Source organism: Pseudochaenichthys georgianus, chromosome 3 (assembly GCF_902827115.2).
Source record: "Pseudochaenichthys georgianus chromosome 3, fPseGeo1.2, whole genome shotgun sequence".
In the NCBI taxonomy this organism is placed as follows: Eukaryota; Metazoa; Chordata; class Actinopteri; order Perciformes; family Channichthyidae; genus Pseudochaenichthys; species Pseudochaenichthys georgianus.
Window position 1 is genome coordinate 3,094,894 of NC_047505.1, and position 14,241 is coordinate 3,109,134.

The window sequence follows — 14,241 nt, forward strand, 5'->3', positions numbered from 1 at the left end:
TGCTACTGCTACTACTACTACTACTACTACTATGACTACTGCTACTATGACTACTGCTACTACTACTACTACTACTGCTACTACTACTACTACTACTACTACTGCTACTACTACTATTATTACTACTACTACTACTACTACTACTATGACTACTGCTACTACTACTACTACTACTACTACTACTACTACTACTACTACTACTACTACTATGACTACTGCTACTGCTACTACTACTACTATGACTACTGCTACTATGACTACTGCTACTACTACTACTACTACTACTGCTACTACTATTATTACTACTACTACTACTACTACTATGACTACTGCTACTACTACTACTACTACTACTACTACTACTACTACTACTACTATTATTACTACTACTACTACTACTACTACTATGACTACTGCTACTACTACTACTACTACTACTACTACTACTACTACTATGACTACTGCTACTGCTACTACTACTACTATGACTACTGCTACTATGACTACTGCTACTACTACTACTACTACTACTGCTACTACTATTATTACTACTACTACTACTACTACTACTATTATTACTACTACTACTACTACTACCAGTATACTAATACATTGGTATTTCCTTTATTTATTAAGGAAGCAAAACCACAATGTAAATCACATTTCCTGTACATCTATTACAAGTACTACAAGTAATAAAAGTGCAAGTACCGATTGGAATGTGAATGCACAGTGTAGCAAATTCAAAGTACTTAAGGTAGCGGGAGCTGATCCACAACTGTGACACATATTAAAAGATCTCATCAATATAAACTACCGTCCATCACTGCGCTACTAGTATTAGCAAAAATACATGCTGAGGGACCTGCTTTCATTATGACTAACTATTCGTTTGGTAGCCGTTACCTCTCCTCTCGTGAAGTTGTAAAGAGTACACATTTAAATCTGTGTTTAGGTATGTATAGTCGTAGTGAAAAAGGTTTCCTGCCACTTAAGAAAATGTCACGAGTCAAATGTTATACACAAGAAGGAACCCAACAAGTTTCTTAGCTATATAACTTGGCCGAGTTTTGAATGCAGCGAGGGGCTCGTCCCGGCCAATGAGAGCTGGGATTCAGTTGGATGGTGCAGGGGTGTGTTGTGGTCTGCTTCGTGGAACTGGCTTTGGGGAAGAGGGTTATCTGCTGCTGATAAAGGTCACGTTTAAAAAGCTGTGTGAGGATGAACTCACTTCACACTGACGGCAGGAGGGAGCCTCACAGGATTTGTCAAACCATGCTGCTGCTCGTGGTCTCCGTGTCTCTCACCAATATGTTCCTTGCTGTTGGAGTGGTTTGCGTGCCCCTGCCTGAACAGGGGCCCCCCACCTCGCACCACTGGGGACCGGTGGTGCGGCTGCGGCACCTGTACGCCGCCCGGCCCGGGCTCCACCTGCTGATCAGCGGGGACGGACAGGTCCACGGCTCGGAGCAGCAGACCCCACACAGTAAGTCCAGCACTTCAGAACACCTGCTGCTGAATCACTGGTGACTGCAGGGGCTTGTGGGAGTTCTCACTGTGATCCACATGTGCCTGCAGGCCTGCTGGAGATCAGTCCGGTGGAACCAGGCTGTGTAGTGATCCGAGGAGTCGCAGCCTCAACGTATCTCTGCATAGAGCCTGACGGAAGGCTGTACTCAACGGTAACATTCCCCATGACAGACTGTGTTTATTCATAATGTTAAATATATATATATATTTGCACAAGTTCATTATTTGGGATCAAATAATTAATTCATTTGTTTATTCATATTCATAAAAAGACACTAATGTAATTGAAATGATAAGTGAGGTCAAATATAAATGTGTCTAATTACCACAACAGAGGGGGAATAATAATAAGGCTAAGTATGAACCAATCAGTAATTTAATATGTATCTAACTAGTGTACAATCCCAATGGGAACTGTATTCTATAGTCCCATTTGAAATGTATTATTGTGAAATCCTTGCTTTACTGTAACATGTTACAACTGCAAAACAATGAGCCCTAACGGATGTTTTCTAATTAGAATAACTTTAGAAAGAGCATCATTTAACAGATCGCCACACATTTAACAGAAATGAAATGTGACTTTCAGAAAGAACACACCTTTCACCTCCTGCCAGCCGACATCACATACTGTGATCTATATATTTCCACTTCAGCACTTTATAATTTCACTTCAATTGATATTCTACCTTTATGCTCAGGGGAAAGCTATACTTTATGTACTTCCAATTTAAATGCCAACTTTTCCTATTTGAGCTTCTTGTGAGCATGTGCATCTCTGTTAGGCTGCTCTACTTCATTCCATTAATGTTGGCTATTTTGATTAAAATAAGATCTAAGGTTAGATAAATAGTATTATTGTTCACTATTTACTATTGTTACAAAAGAGTAAACCAACGGTTATCTTTTATTTATTTTATTCTGAATCCACCGTGTAGTCTAAAACAGAATTGCCACCATTTGACACGCTGTACCATATTATATCTTCAGATGATTCTCATCTTTAGTTCTTTGGCAGGTTAAAATAAGACAAACAGTACACAATAAACACATGATGCAGAGATAAACAAACACGATGATACATTGGTGACGGGTAAAGTCATGCAGACAATGAGATCAAATCCAAGGTCGGTGACAGAGCGCAGCAGCTTTTTTTTAAAATGAAAGAGCTTTAAAAACGCAGCAATGTATCTAAAAGAAATGTGCTTCACCGACTTATTCCAACATTACTGAGGAAATATTACCTGCGACCTGAAGTTTGCTCTTCATGTTGTCAATCTGCTCCGTGTGGAGAAAACACTGCAGGCCAATCAGTCATTCATTAAAACGGCTGGTTGGTGAACCTTTGTCCGTGTGGTGCAGGGCAGGATGTGTTTGCAAAGTGAAAAGCTGAATGAAAGTCAGCCTTGGCCTCTGACTGGCGCTCTGATGCCAAAGCAAACAGCCGTCGAAGAACTCCCAGCCTGATTCACATCTGTTTTGGGCTTTTTACTCTAACTGCAGCCCCCTCAGCACCCCCCCCCCCCCCTTCCCGCGTCCATTCGCGATGTCTCGCTGTCTCGCAGACCACACGCAGCAAGCAGGAAATGAACCCAGCTCACACTGTGCGCAACGTCCCGCCAACACGGCACCCAGACCCCACGCATCATTCTCATCTGTTTGTGTCATTTCCTGCTTGCTAACAAACGCCATTGTAACACATAAAGTAAATAGGTATACACATTGGGATAACACTAGTGAAATATGTTTGAAGTGCAAACAAAAGAACAATTGGATGAAAGTGTGCTTCTAGTATGAGTAAAACAAAGAAATCGATTTTTATTAAAAAAGTGAGTTTTATATAAAATTGTGATTTTTAACATTATTTATCAGATAAAAAAAAGAGTGATTTCAATTTACAAGTAACATTCGTAATACATTTAATATTAGTGTTATTGCACAACAGTGGTGTCGTAGTCTGTGTTTTTGTGTTTTTACATCCTTGCACATTGCTGTAATTTCACAGCTGGGGTGTCATTTATGTCGAGGCTCTGAAAAGCCCAATGGGTTTTTTGCATCTCCGTTTGTCATTTGTTATCTGTTATGTTTGTGTATTATTACATTTTCAAAAGCATTGAAACCATGCATAGAGAGCCATAGAACACTCTGTGTATCATTCAGAACCTTGTGATTAACGCGTGACCGTATGTTCCTCAGCCCACCTACAGCAGGGACTCCTGCACCTTCAGAGAGCAGATCCTGCCGGACGGCTACAGCGTCTACACCTCGGTCACACACGGGGCCCTGCTCAGTCTGGGAACCCCGCGGCAGAGGAAGCAGGGCCGGGACCGAGGCATGCCGGCTCTGGCTCAGTTCCTCCCCAGGATCAGCAGCCTGGATCAGGTCCCGGACCCTGGACCGGATGTCCCTGAGCAGCTGGAACAGAGGAGGCCGACAGAAGACCCTGTGGATGCCATGGACTTGTTTGGGCAGCTCTCTCAGATCATGCACAGCCCCAGCTTCCACAAGAGATGAGACAGAGTGAAGGGACCGCAGTGAAGGGATTTGTCCTGAGGGATCTTTGTTTGAGAGCATGCACCCCTCCCTGCATGTTGAGGTAGCAGGAAGTGAGGTTCAGCCGGCCTGCACCCAGAGAGGCTGCTGGGACATCCTGCCAGCACCGTCCCGTCAGACCAGCCTGAACTGAGCACAGTGTGCTACGTACTAAGTGTCAGGGTCCATTCTGTCACTGTCAGTACACTTCACATAGAGATGTGTTTGAACAAAGACAAGGTAACGTTATCAGAAGAAGGAAGAGCTGCACCTACAGAACGTTGAAAAGGGAAAAGAAGGGCACAGTATTAGAAACACTGTATCATTGTGTAGAGTCACATGACAAAGCACCATGTGCTCAGACATTTGGCCTATTCTGAATGTTGTACAAAGTGTGTTTAAGGTGTTCCAACAGGAAGCAGAGATCCTGAGGACCAGGGTGTTGGTCAAATGAACTGCAGCTGGTTAGTGAGTTAAAAAGACGAGTACTTTTCCACACCTGACAAAAAGGAATTACGTTCCTGCAGTAATATGTATTTATTTTCAATATTTCAACGTTTGCTTTGAATGTGAATATCTGTGTAGCTTTATTAAAAGAACCATTACATTTTCTGTGGTTGGAATTTTTAATTAGAATGATTTGGAAACAAGTCTTAATATCATTAAAGCACATTCATAGCCCAGGAGGCTGGGTGGTGTCAGGCCACGCTCAGCAAGCAGTCTCCATCTCCTCGTCCATGCGAACTGCCTGGACGTTGGACTGAGGGCGGGGCCAGAGGAAGTTTACCTTGGCTCCCAGGAGGCTACAACTGTCTACAACGTTACACACAGGGACAGGAGGTGAACTGGGCCCCGCTATTGAACATTTTGGGGGGAGCAGTGAGCTGGGTTGATGCAGAGTCAACTGAGCTGGGGTGTGTGGTTTAACCATGTCTTCGATGTAGGAAGGACCGGATCCATTCACAGCACGGTAAGCAGTGGTGGGAAGTAACTAGTACATTTACTCAGGTAATGTACCTAAGTACAATGTTGGTGAACTTTTACTTTACTTGCGTAATTCCATTTTCTGCTACTTTGTACTTCTACTCCACTACATCTCAGAAGGAAATGTTGTACTTGTAGTTACATTGAACTTGAATACATTTGTAGTATTCAAGTGATGATACTTCTCCATCCTCTTTTCCGTTCCTGTCCTCCTGCAGCGTGCAAAACGCACCATCACATTCAGGAACACAGCCCTGAACAGCATGATAGCGTTCCACTTAGCCTCCAAATTTTCCCACACCACTCCGCTCCCTTCACTGGCTTCCGGTAACTGCTAGAATTCACTTCAAGACACTGGTACTTGCGTACCATGCTGCGAATGGATCTGGCCCTTCCTACATCCAGGACATGGTTAAACCGTACACCCCAGCGCGTGCACTTCGCTCTGCATCAGCCAAACGACTCGCTGCAAAAACACGTGGGTTTGCTATCCTGGCTCCAAAATGGTGGAATGAGCTCCCCATTGAAATCAGGACAGCAGAAAGCTTACACACCTTCCGGCGCAGACTGAAAACTCATCTCTTTCGACTCCACTTCGAGCGATATACTATTAACAAAGCACTTATATACTAATAAAGGACTGGCTTATCTAAAGCCAGTTGAGTAGCACTTGAAATGATTCGCTCTATGAAACCTGATGTACTTATATGATTCTGTTTTCCTCAAGGTTGTGTCTTCCTGGTCGAATGTACTTATTGTAAGTCGCTTTGGATAAAAGCGTCAGCTAAATGCAATGTAATGTAATGAAATATCTACATACATCTTATAAGAGTATAATACATTATGTATAATATCAGTTAAAATAAGTGCTTCAACATAGTTAACATTGCTGGAGGTATGCACACATATTGATAGATGTCTTGTAATGCACTATTGAGGAACCTGCGACCCAAGTTTTTCATTCATTGCATAACTACACCATAGTTGTGTAGGCCTATATGATATGTCAATAAACCTTAGAAAATCTTGAAATCTTGAACGGGATGTGCAAAATAGTCATTATATACAGTCTTTAATTAACTATTAGTAGAGAATAACGAGTAATGAATATACTTTATAAGGATCCTATTAATATCTAAAAAAAAAAAAATAATGAATACAGCCTATCTACCAATTGGATCAAATATAAAAGTGAGCCGAATTAGTGTTGATACTGCAAGGAGACGTATTGTGTGAAAAGAAATGTAAGATGTTGTTTAATGGCTGATATATTTATGATCCACGTCACGTTTTCAGTTCCTCATTTTTGTCTAGAGGTCTTCTCATCAGGGCTCTATAAATACAGAACTACGGCAGATATGTAATATTTAATGCAGCCGAACCGTGTATTACAATGCCGGTATGTGATGACTTTCAAAGAGAAAAGCAAGCACACTCGGAATAAGGTATTATTTTTTTTTTTTTTTTTAATTTCGGTCTGTTTCCGGTATTTGTTAATGACGATGTGCTGTGAGATGTGAGACTGGAATTGCACAGGGGAAAATAACGTATCTTTAGATGCGGATTTTGTTAAACTAATATGTTTGCGCTGTGGACCAACACTATACATTGACGGGGAAGGGGGTAGCAATAAAGCTATTAAACCATTAAACAGTTACACAACATAACAGAAATAATATCGATAGCAGCGTCCCTAGCAACTACCTTGGTAACAATGAAAACGTTGGACGCAATTTCCTGAAGTAATCTTCGTAATAACTAGCAAACTAAAGATCATGTACATCCACTGCACACATCATCTGAAATAACAACTCATATTTCTCGCATCAAATGACATCAAAACGCATTTTAATGGCCAAACTAACTTTAAAATAGGCATTTTACACAGAGAATAAAACGAAGTTCGGCCATGTTTTTCTTCTGCAGGGAGAAATTTGAAGATCACGTGATGTCAAACAGAGCACATGGTGTAGTCCAAACGATAGCTGGGGATTCTGGGTAGTGTAGTGTCTTCTGCCATCCTTTACTCCGAAAAAAGATTTGTTTCTCCGAATCGAAGGGGGAAAATACAAAAGCATTGCACACAATTTAAACCAATCAATGTTGTGTAATTAACAAGGATAATCTGGTGTTTTTTAGTCAATGAGTAGTGCAGATATCACTGTAAAATCAATCGTCAGTAAGGGGAATACTTACTTCCGGGTGTACAATTCTCCGTTATCCAATGAGAATGGACGCTCTCATTGCCTTTAAGGGCAGTCGACACAAACGAATGCCGTGCTTCCATGAGCGTCCATAGGAGCACATGGACATCCCGGAAAGCTGAAAATGGACGCTAAGGGCACCCCCCTTGCGTTGGAAAAAGCCGGCAGGGGACTTGACATAACGTCAACATAGGCCGACCTGGGAGTGAGGATGTGTTGCCATTCCCCTTCCCACCACAGTGGATGGCCTGTTTGCTCGCTACAAGACAGCTCTATCCCTCAGCCTTGACTCTAGCCCCCCTCAAAACCCAGACTGTCTCCTTTACCCGGTCTGCCCCTTGGTTCACCACTGAACTCCGCACCCTGAAGGCAAGGCTTCTGGTCATCGGCTGGAGAGACTCCAATAAGAACTGGCCTCACTGTGCACCGTCAAGCCTATCAAGACCATGTGAAGTCCTGCAAAGAAGCTCTCTCCCGGACTAGGTCTTCATACTGCACCACCCTCAGTGGCAACCAACATAACCAACCAAGAATGCTGTTCTCCACCATAAACCGACTTCTCTGACTCCTCGACCCCCCATCCTCCAGGTGCTCTCGACCTCTGCTCGAAGTTCCTGGACTTCTTCCAGGCCAAAGTGGATTCCATCCACCAGCAGCTTCTGGTGCCTGCCCCCCCAATTCCAACATGAATTGGTTTAAATTGTGTACAATGCTTTCGTGTTTTTCCCCTTCGATTCGGAGAAACAAATAGGTTTATCGGAGTTTAGGATGGCCGAAGACACTACACTACCCATAATCCTCAGCTATCGTTTGGGACGACGCCAGTCCACTTTGCTCGACAAACCCCGTAATTATCCACAAGCTCTGTGATTGGTTGACCTCCGACTTTATTCCATATGAAAATAACATTTCGTAAAAGATAAAATCATACTTTATTCAGCTAGTGCTTGCTTTACTCTTTGATTGTCATCACATGAGCATTGTAATAAATGGTTCGGCTGCATTAAATATTAAACATCTGCCCTAGTTCTTTATTGTTGTGCGTAGACGCAGGGGCGCCGCCAGGGATTTTGGGCCCCATGAAAATATATCACATTGGGCCCCACCACCAGGCCCAGGCCACGCCAACCAAGCACACTGCTAACCACACCTCCAAAACCCAACCCACTCATTTATGCTTTAAATAACTCTACCTGTACAGGCTTGCATCTATCTTGTAGTCCAATACTAACTGCACAAAATGTACTGACACTGAGCGGTGAACATATAACACTGTGCAGACGTGCAACATTCTGATGCCGTATAATTCACTATTTGATATAACACTAACATTCCTGACAATAGATCTCAATAGTAATCTTTTATGGTGTACATGCCTTTTTAATAACATTTTTGAATGGAACAATATAACTTAAATATACATGACCTCTTTAATTAAAATAAAATGAACATTAACACCAATATTATTATTTATAAAATGCTATAACAAAAAAATAACATAAGCAGCAGATTTTTTAATTAAATATACCAACTACAAAATAAGCGGGTATTAAAGTGTAAATGGACAACAAAACAGAAATGGAAATGAAAAGGCCTGATGGTGGTGCTAAATCTTTTCTGCTCAGTCTTTTTCTCATCATGCATCTTCTGTGTAGTGATCCAATATCGTTACCATAGCCTTGCCCTTTAACAGTTAATACGAGCCCTGGCTCAGCCTCACTCACCAAGAGCCCAGCGCCTAGCCTTCTTACAGGCAAAGTCACTGATCAAGTCCTTGAAGTCCAGCTTTCTAGCCAACTGGCTTTCAATGGACAGCATGGCAAGACTGCAAAGCCTTATGGGGGGACAGGGCTGCGGAGCCTAAATATGGATCTGTTGGTCCTGGCACCAGGGGGAGGGACAACTGCTTAGTGGAGACATGGCTTAATAACGACACAGCTACATCAATAATGATAGAGACCTGTCCACCAAACTATAGCTTTTATCAACTGCCCAGAAAGAACCGAAGAGGAGGAGGGGTTTGCAGCCATCTTTTCCTGAACATTTTTGTTCAGAATAAAAGAACTAGGTGAGTTCATGTCGATGGAATATCTAGCCATTGAACTAAAAACTGAATCAACCATAATTGTCACAATATACCGTCCACCTAGACACTCACCATCATGTATACAAGAGTTCTCTGAACTGATCTCACTGTGTTACCAGTTACGATAAGGTGATCCTAAACGGAGTCCTGAATATTCATATAAATAAAAAAGCGGACTCCAAAGCTATAGAGCTTGCAAATCTACTAGATAGCTTTGATCTAACACAGCATATAATAAATGCAACTCACCGACATGGTAACACATTAGACTTAGTGATAACAACTGGACTAAACATCAATAATATCTCAATAACTGAGCTACCTCTCCGACCATCACTGTATATTCTGTGATGCTGAAATGACCCTGACTAAAACTAAAAAAGAAGTCATAGTTCAAAAAAGGCTCCTTAACGACAAAGCTGAATCAAAGTTCACCGATCTCATCAGCCTCTATGAACCACACAGTCATGACAGCTCTCTGAATGAAATGGTAGAACATCTCAATGATGCACTATCATCTGTATTAAATTCTGTTGCCCCACTAAAAACTAAACTAAAAAAGAAATCGACAAGCAAAGCCTCCCCCTGGTTGAACTATAATGGTGTCAAGGAAGAAAAAAGGAAATGTCGTGCAGCAGAGAGAAAATGGAGGAAAACAAAAACCACTATCTGCTGTGATATCTACAAAGACGCTTTAACTGCCTTTAACAGAACCATCCGACGAGCAAGGAAAGATTCTGTTTCCAATATTATCACAGAAAATGCCGGAAATTCCAGAGTCCTTTTCTCCACTATCGATCAGCTGCTAAACCCTGTCTCTGCCCCCCCACCCTCCTCAACAGCTAACTGTGAGGAATTTGCTCTGTTTTTTGAGAACAAAATAACTTCAATCAGAGCTAGTATCAATACTAGTGGAGGTGGAGATGAAACCGATCTCAGTAGAGTATGTAATGTAACCATGAGTAACTTCACATGCATCACACTAAGCGTACTGTGTAAAACTTTCTCAGAAGCAAACTCCACAACCTCAGACATTGATCCTATCCCCACAACATTCTTTAAGCGAGTGTTTTATAGCATCTCCAGTCCAGTCCTGGACATTATAAACACATCCCTTAAAATTGGCGTCTTCCCTGATGCCTTTAAAACAGCTGTTGTAAAGCCTCTATTAATGAAACCTAAACTGGATAACAACACAGTAGCAAACCACAGAGCAATATCAAATCTACCTTTTATCAGTCACATATTGGAAAGAATTGTCTCAGTCCAAATCAATTCCTATCTCAAAGAAAACAACATCTTAGAAGTTTTTCAGTCAGGTTTCAGAAGATACCACAGTACGGAAACTGCACTCACAGGTAATTAGTGACCTCAGACTCAACTCTGATGCAAATAACATCTCCATCCGTATCCTATTAGATCTCAGTGCAGCTTTTGATACTATTGATCACAACATCCTAATAAATGGACTTGAAAAGCTTATTGGTTTCTCTGGTTGTGTGTTGAACTGGATCAAAACATATATCAGAGGAAGGATGTTCTATATTAGTCTAGGAGGCCATACATCAGAGAAACATGAGAGCCGCTACGGGGTTGCACAAGGGAGCTGCTTAGGTCCATTACTCTTTTCTCTCTATATGTTACCGCTCGGCGACATCATCAGAGAGCATGGTATAGATTTCCACAGCTATGCGGATGATACACAATTGTACATATCCGCTGAACCAAATGATGTGACAGCCATAAACTCCATTACCAACTGCCTGACAGCAATAAACTAATGGATGAACGATAACTTTCTTAAATTGAATGAGGACAAAACTGAAGTCCTACTTGTTGGCCCCAAATCAAAAAGAGAGATGCTAACAAATAATCTAGGAAGTTTAACCACTTGGATTAAACCGGAGGTGACAAGTCTCGGTGTCATCCTGGACTCAGATTTGAACTTCAACGCCCATTTAAGCAAAGTGACCAAAATAGCTTTCTTTCATCTCAGAAACATAGCGAAGGTAAGACCATTCATAAATCAAAATGATGCAGAGAAGCTAATTCATGCTTTTATATCTAGCCGACTAGACTACTGCAATGCACTATTCACTGGTCTCCCCAAGAAAGCTATTAGAAGACTCCAGCTCATTCAAAACTCTGCAGCTAGACTACTGACGAATACCAAAAGGAGGGAACACATTAGTCCCGTCTTAGCTACTCTACACTGGCTTCCTCTAACTTTTAGAATTGATTTTAAGATGCTTCTCCTCATATACAAAGCTCTAAATGGACAAGGACCCAGCTACATTGCTGATTCTCTAATAAACTACACACCCGCCAGAACACTGCGATCATCAGATGCAGGTCTATTAGAGGTCACCAGAAAAACTCATAAGAAGATCGGTGATGCAGCCTTTGTAAACTACGCCCCAAAACTGTGGAACACGTTACCCAACAATATTAGGAAAGCCAATACATTAGGCATTTACCAAAGCATTTTACTGATTTTACACCATTATACTGCACTTATTCTCTGTGATTGACATTGCACTATTTCTCTATGTTTTATTCCCCATGTTTTTATTTTTAATTATTTTATCCCATGTTATGCTTTGCTAAATGTCAGCTAAAAGAGGAGTGAAATGAAAAACCTTTGCATTTTCTGTGAAGATATTAACAGTACTTAAAGGTGGGGTAGGTCATTTTGAAATTTTTGAATTTGAAAATACACAACAGGAAAAAATCTGCCACTTCCTTACAGAGCCCCTCCTCCAACACACACAGACGCGCACATAACCAATGAGGGCACGAGATAAGTTTGTGCACAGATGGAAGGCTGACAGGCAGGTAGGCCATCCAGTTATTTTAGCCGGGCCGGCTAAAATGATTGGTCGTGCTTTTTACAGCACCACGGCTTCCACAGATGACATTTTTTTATGGATTTTTTGTCAAAGCACTTCAGATATTCATTGCTATCGGGATGTTAAGAGCATTCCATGGAATATAACAAAAAGTGTATCTCGAGCCGGTTTCTCAAACGTACCTACCCCACCTTTAATGTCAGCAAAACATTACAATTATTATTTACAATGGACTACGCCTAGCTAACAGACTCATTTCCACCACTCATAGACCACACCCACCTTTTATTTTGAAAAACTGGGTGACATACTGTCGCCCTTTAGTCCCTCTTTCTCTCCTTTCTTTTCTTTCTTGAAAGCCTGACTTTGTTAGTCGTTGAGACATCGTACACACGTAAGTACTAGCATCCCAATGCTCTCACTCTCTGCTAGAAACGGCCGGTGCCGCATGGCACAGCGTTTGGAGGCAGGACCAAACCATTACATATTTACATGTGTTCGATGCTTTGGATAATTAACTTTTGGAAGAAAATAAGTTAAATGAATCGTAAGTTTAGTGAGTACATTATCAATATGACTTTATATTAATGTTAATTATTGATGATTGATGAAAGGTTACTTAAACATTTTTTCTTAATGTTCTAAAAATGTTTGGGGCCCCTGTCAGTCGCGGGCCCTTAGAATCGTCCTAACTTTTCACCGCCTTACGGCGATTCTTCCCTAGTTTAGGTTTTATGTTCTGTGTTTAGATAGGTTCCTGATTTATTTTTGATAGTCTTGTCTACCCTCATCTGTCTAAAGTACGTTTCCTGCCTTGTCTGTTTTCCCACTGTTGTGATTGTCTCAATTGTCTTCACCTGGTGTTGTCTGTCTAGTATATAGTTCTCATCTTCCCCTGTCTCGTTGCCAGATTGTCTTGTGTGTTCCAAGCATTCCAGCGTTAAGGTCTTTTGTCATTAAAACTTTTGTCACGGCCCGTCTACACTACAGGCATCGAAAAATGCTTTCAACGCTTCGCCCATTCATTTGAATGGGGTGACGTAGAAGATTTTTAAACTTCGCCGAACTGCATTGTGGGGAGCATGTCTTGGCTTTGCAAGCGTCACGAGCATCTATCGGCATCAAAAGTTGAACAATGTTCAACTTTTGAGGCTCGATGCTTGGCATCAGCCAATCAAATCCCGCGTATGCAAATCTGACAGTACAAGCGCTAGCCAATCAAACCGCGTGTATGCTGGGAGCCCCTGCGAAATGTAACCATGGTTGACCATGGTCACCATGGTATTCCATTGCCAACCATGGTAATACCATGGTTGACCACAAAATACCATGATGGTCACAGTACCATGGGGAAGAAACCATGGTCTACCATGGTCAGCCTACCATGGTCAACCATGGTCAGCCTACCATGGTCACAATGTCATCTCCAGAAACCATGGTCAACCATTTGAATATTTGAACCATGGTCTCAAGAAACCATGGTCTACACAAACCATGGTCGACAATCATTCTAATGAGGCTCATGCAGGCACCGTCACCTGATGAATGTATATAAAATAGTCTATACATTTTCACCAACTGTTTAATGAGCATTTAATGAGTGTGTGTGTAACTATAGAGTGACAGTGTACTGTAGATGAAATTAAGTGCAATTAACATGAAATGCTTGAAACTATTGAAAAGCTTGTATTAATTTATATTATTTCCAGTCTGGTGGACCATGGTTTATGTCCATGGTACTGGTGGACCATGGTTTATGTCCATGGTAGACCATGGTAGTCCATGGTTTATGTCCATGGTAGACCATGGTTTATGACCATGGTAGACCATGGTTTATATCAGTGCTCTACCATGGTTGACTGTGGTGCCATATCCCAGCCATGGTCTACCATGGTCAACCATGGTTATACCATGGTTAAATGAACCATGTTCTACCATGGTAGACCATGGTCTACAATGGTTCATTTCGCAGGGGCGAGACTACGCAGGTCATTTCCTCATATTCCAAAAAATTGAGGGAAAATTCATTATAGCGGTAGTGAATCACCCGGTGCTG

The 14,241-nt window shown here is 41.7% G+C and overlaps 1 protein-coding gene across 1 annotated transcript; it reads left to right on the plus strand.

The window, feature by feature from the left end:
• Positions 1-1,225: 1,225 nt before the first annotated feature.
• On the plus strand, positions 1,226-4,583 carry fgf19 (fibroblast growth factor 19). The gene is made up of 3 exons (XM_034077833.2): positions 1,226-1,486; positions 1,579-1,682; positions 3,727-4,583. The coding sequence occupies exons 1-3, from the start codon at positions 1,276-1,278 to the stop codon at positions 4,042-4,044; spliced, it is 633 nt and encodes a 210-aa protein (XP_033933724.1). The 5' UTR covers positions 1,226-1,275; the 3' UTR covers positions 4,045-4,583.
• The last annotated feature ends 9,658 nt before the right edge of the window (positions 4,584-14,241 follow it).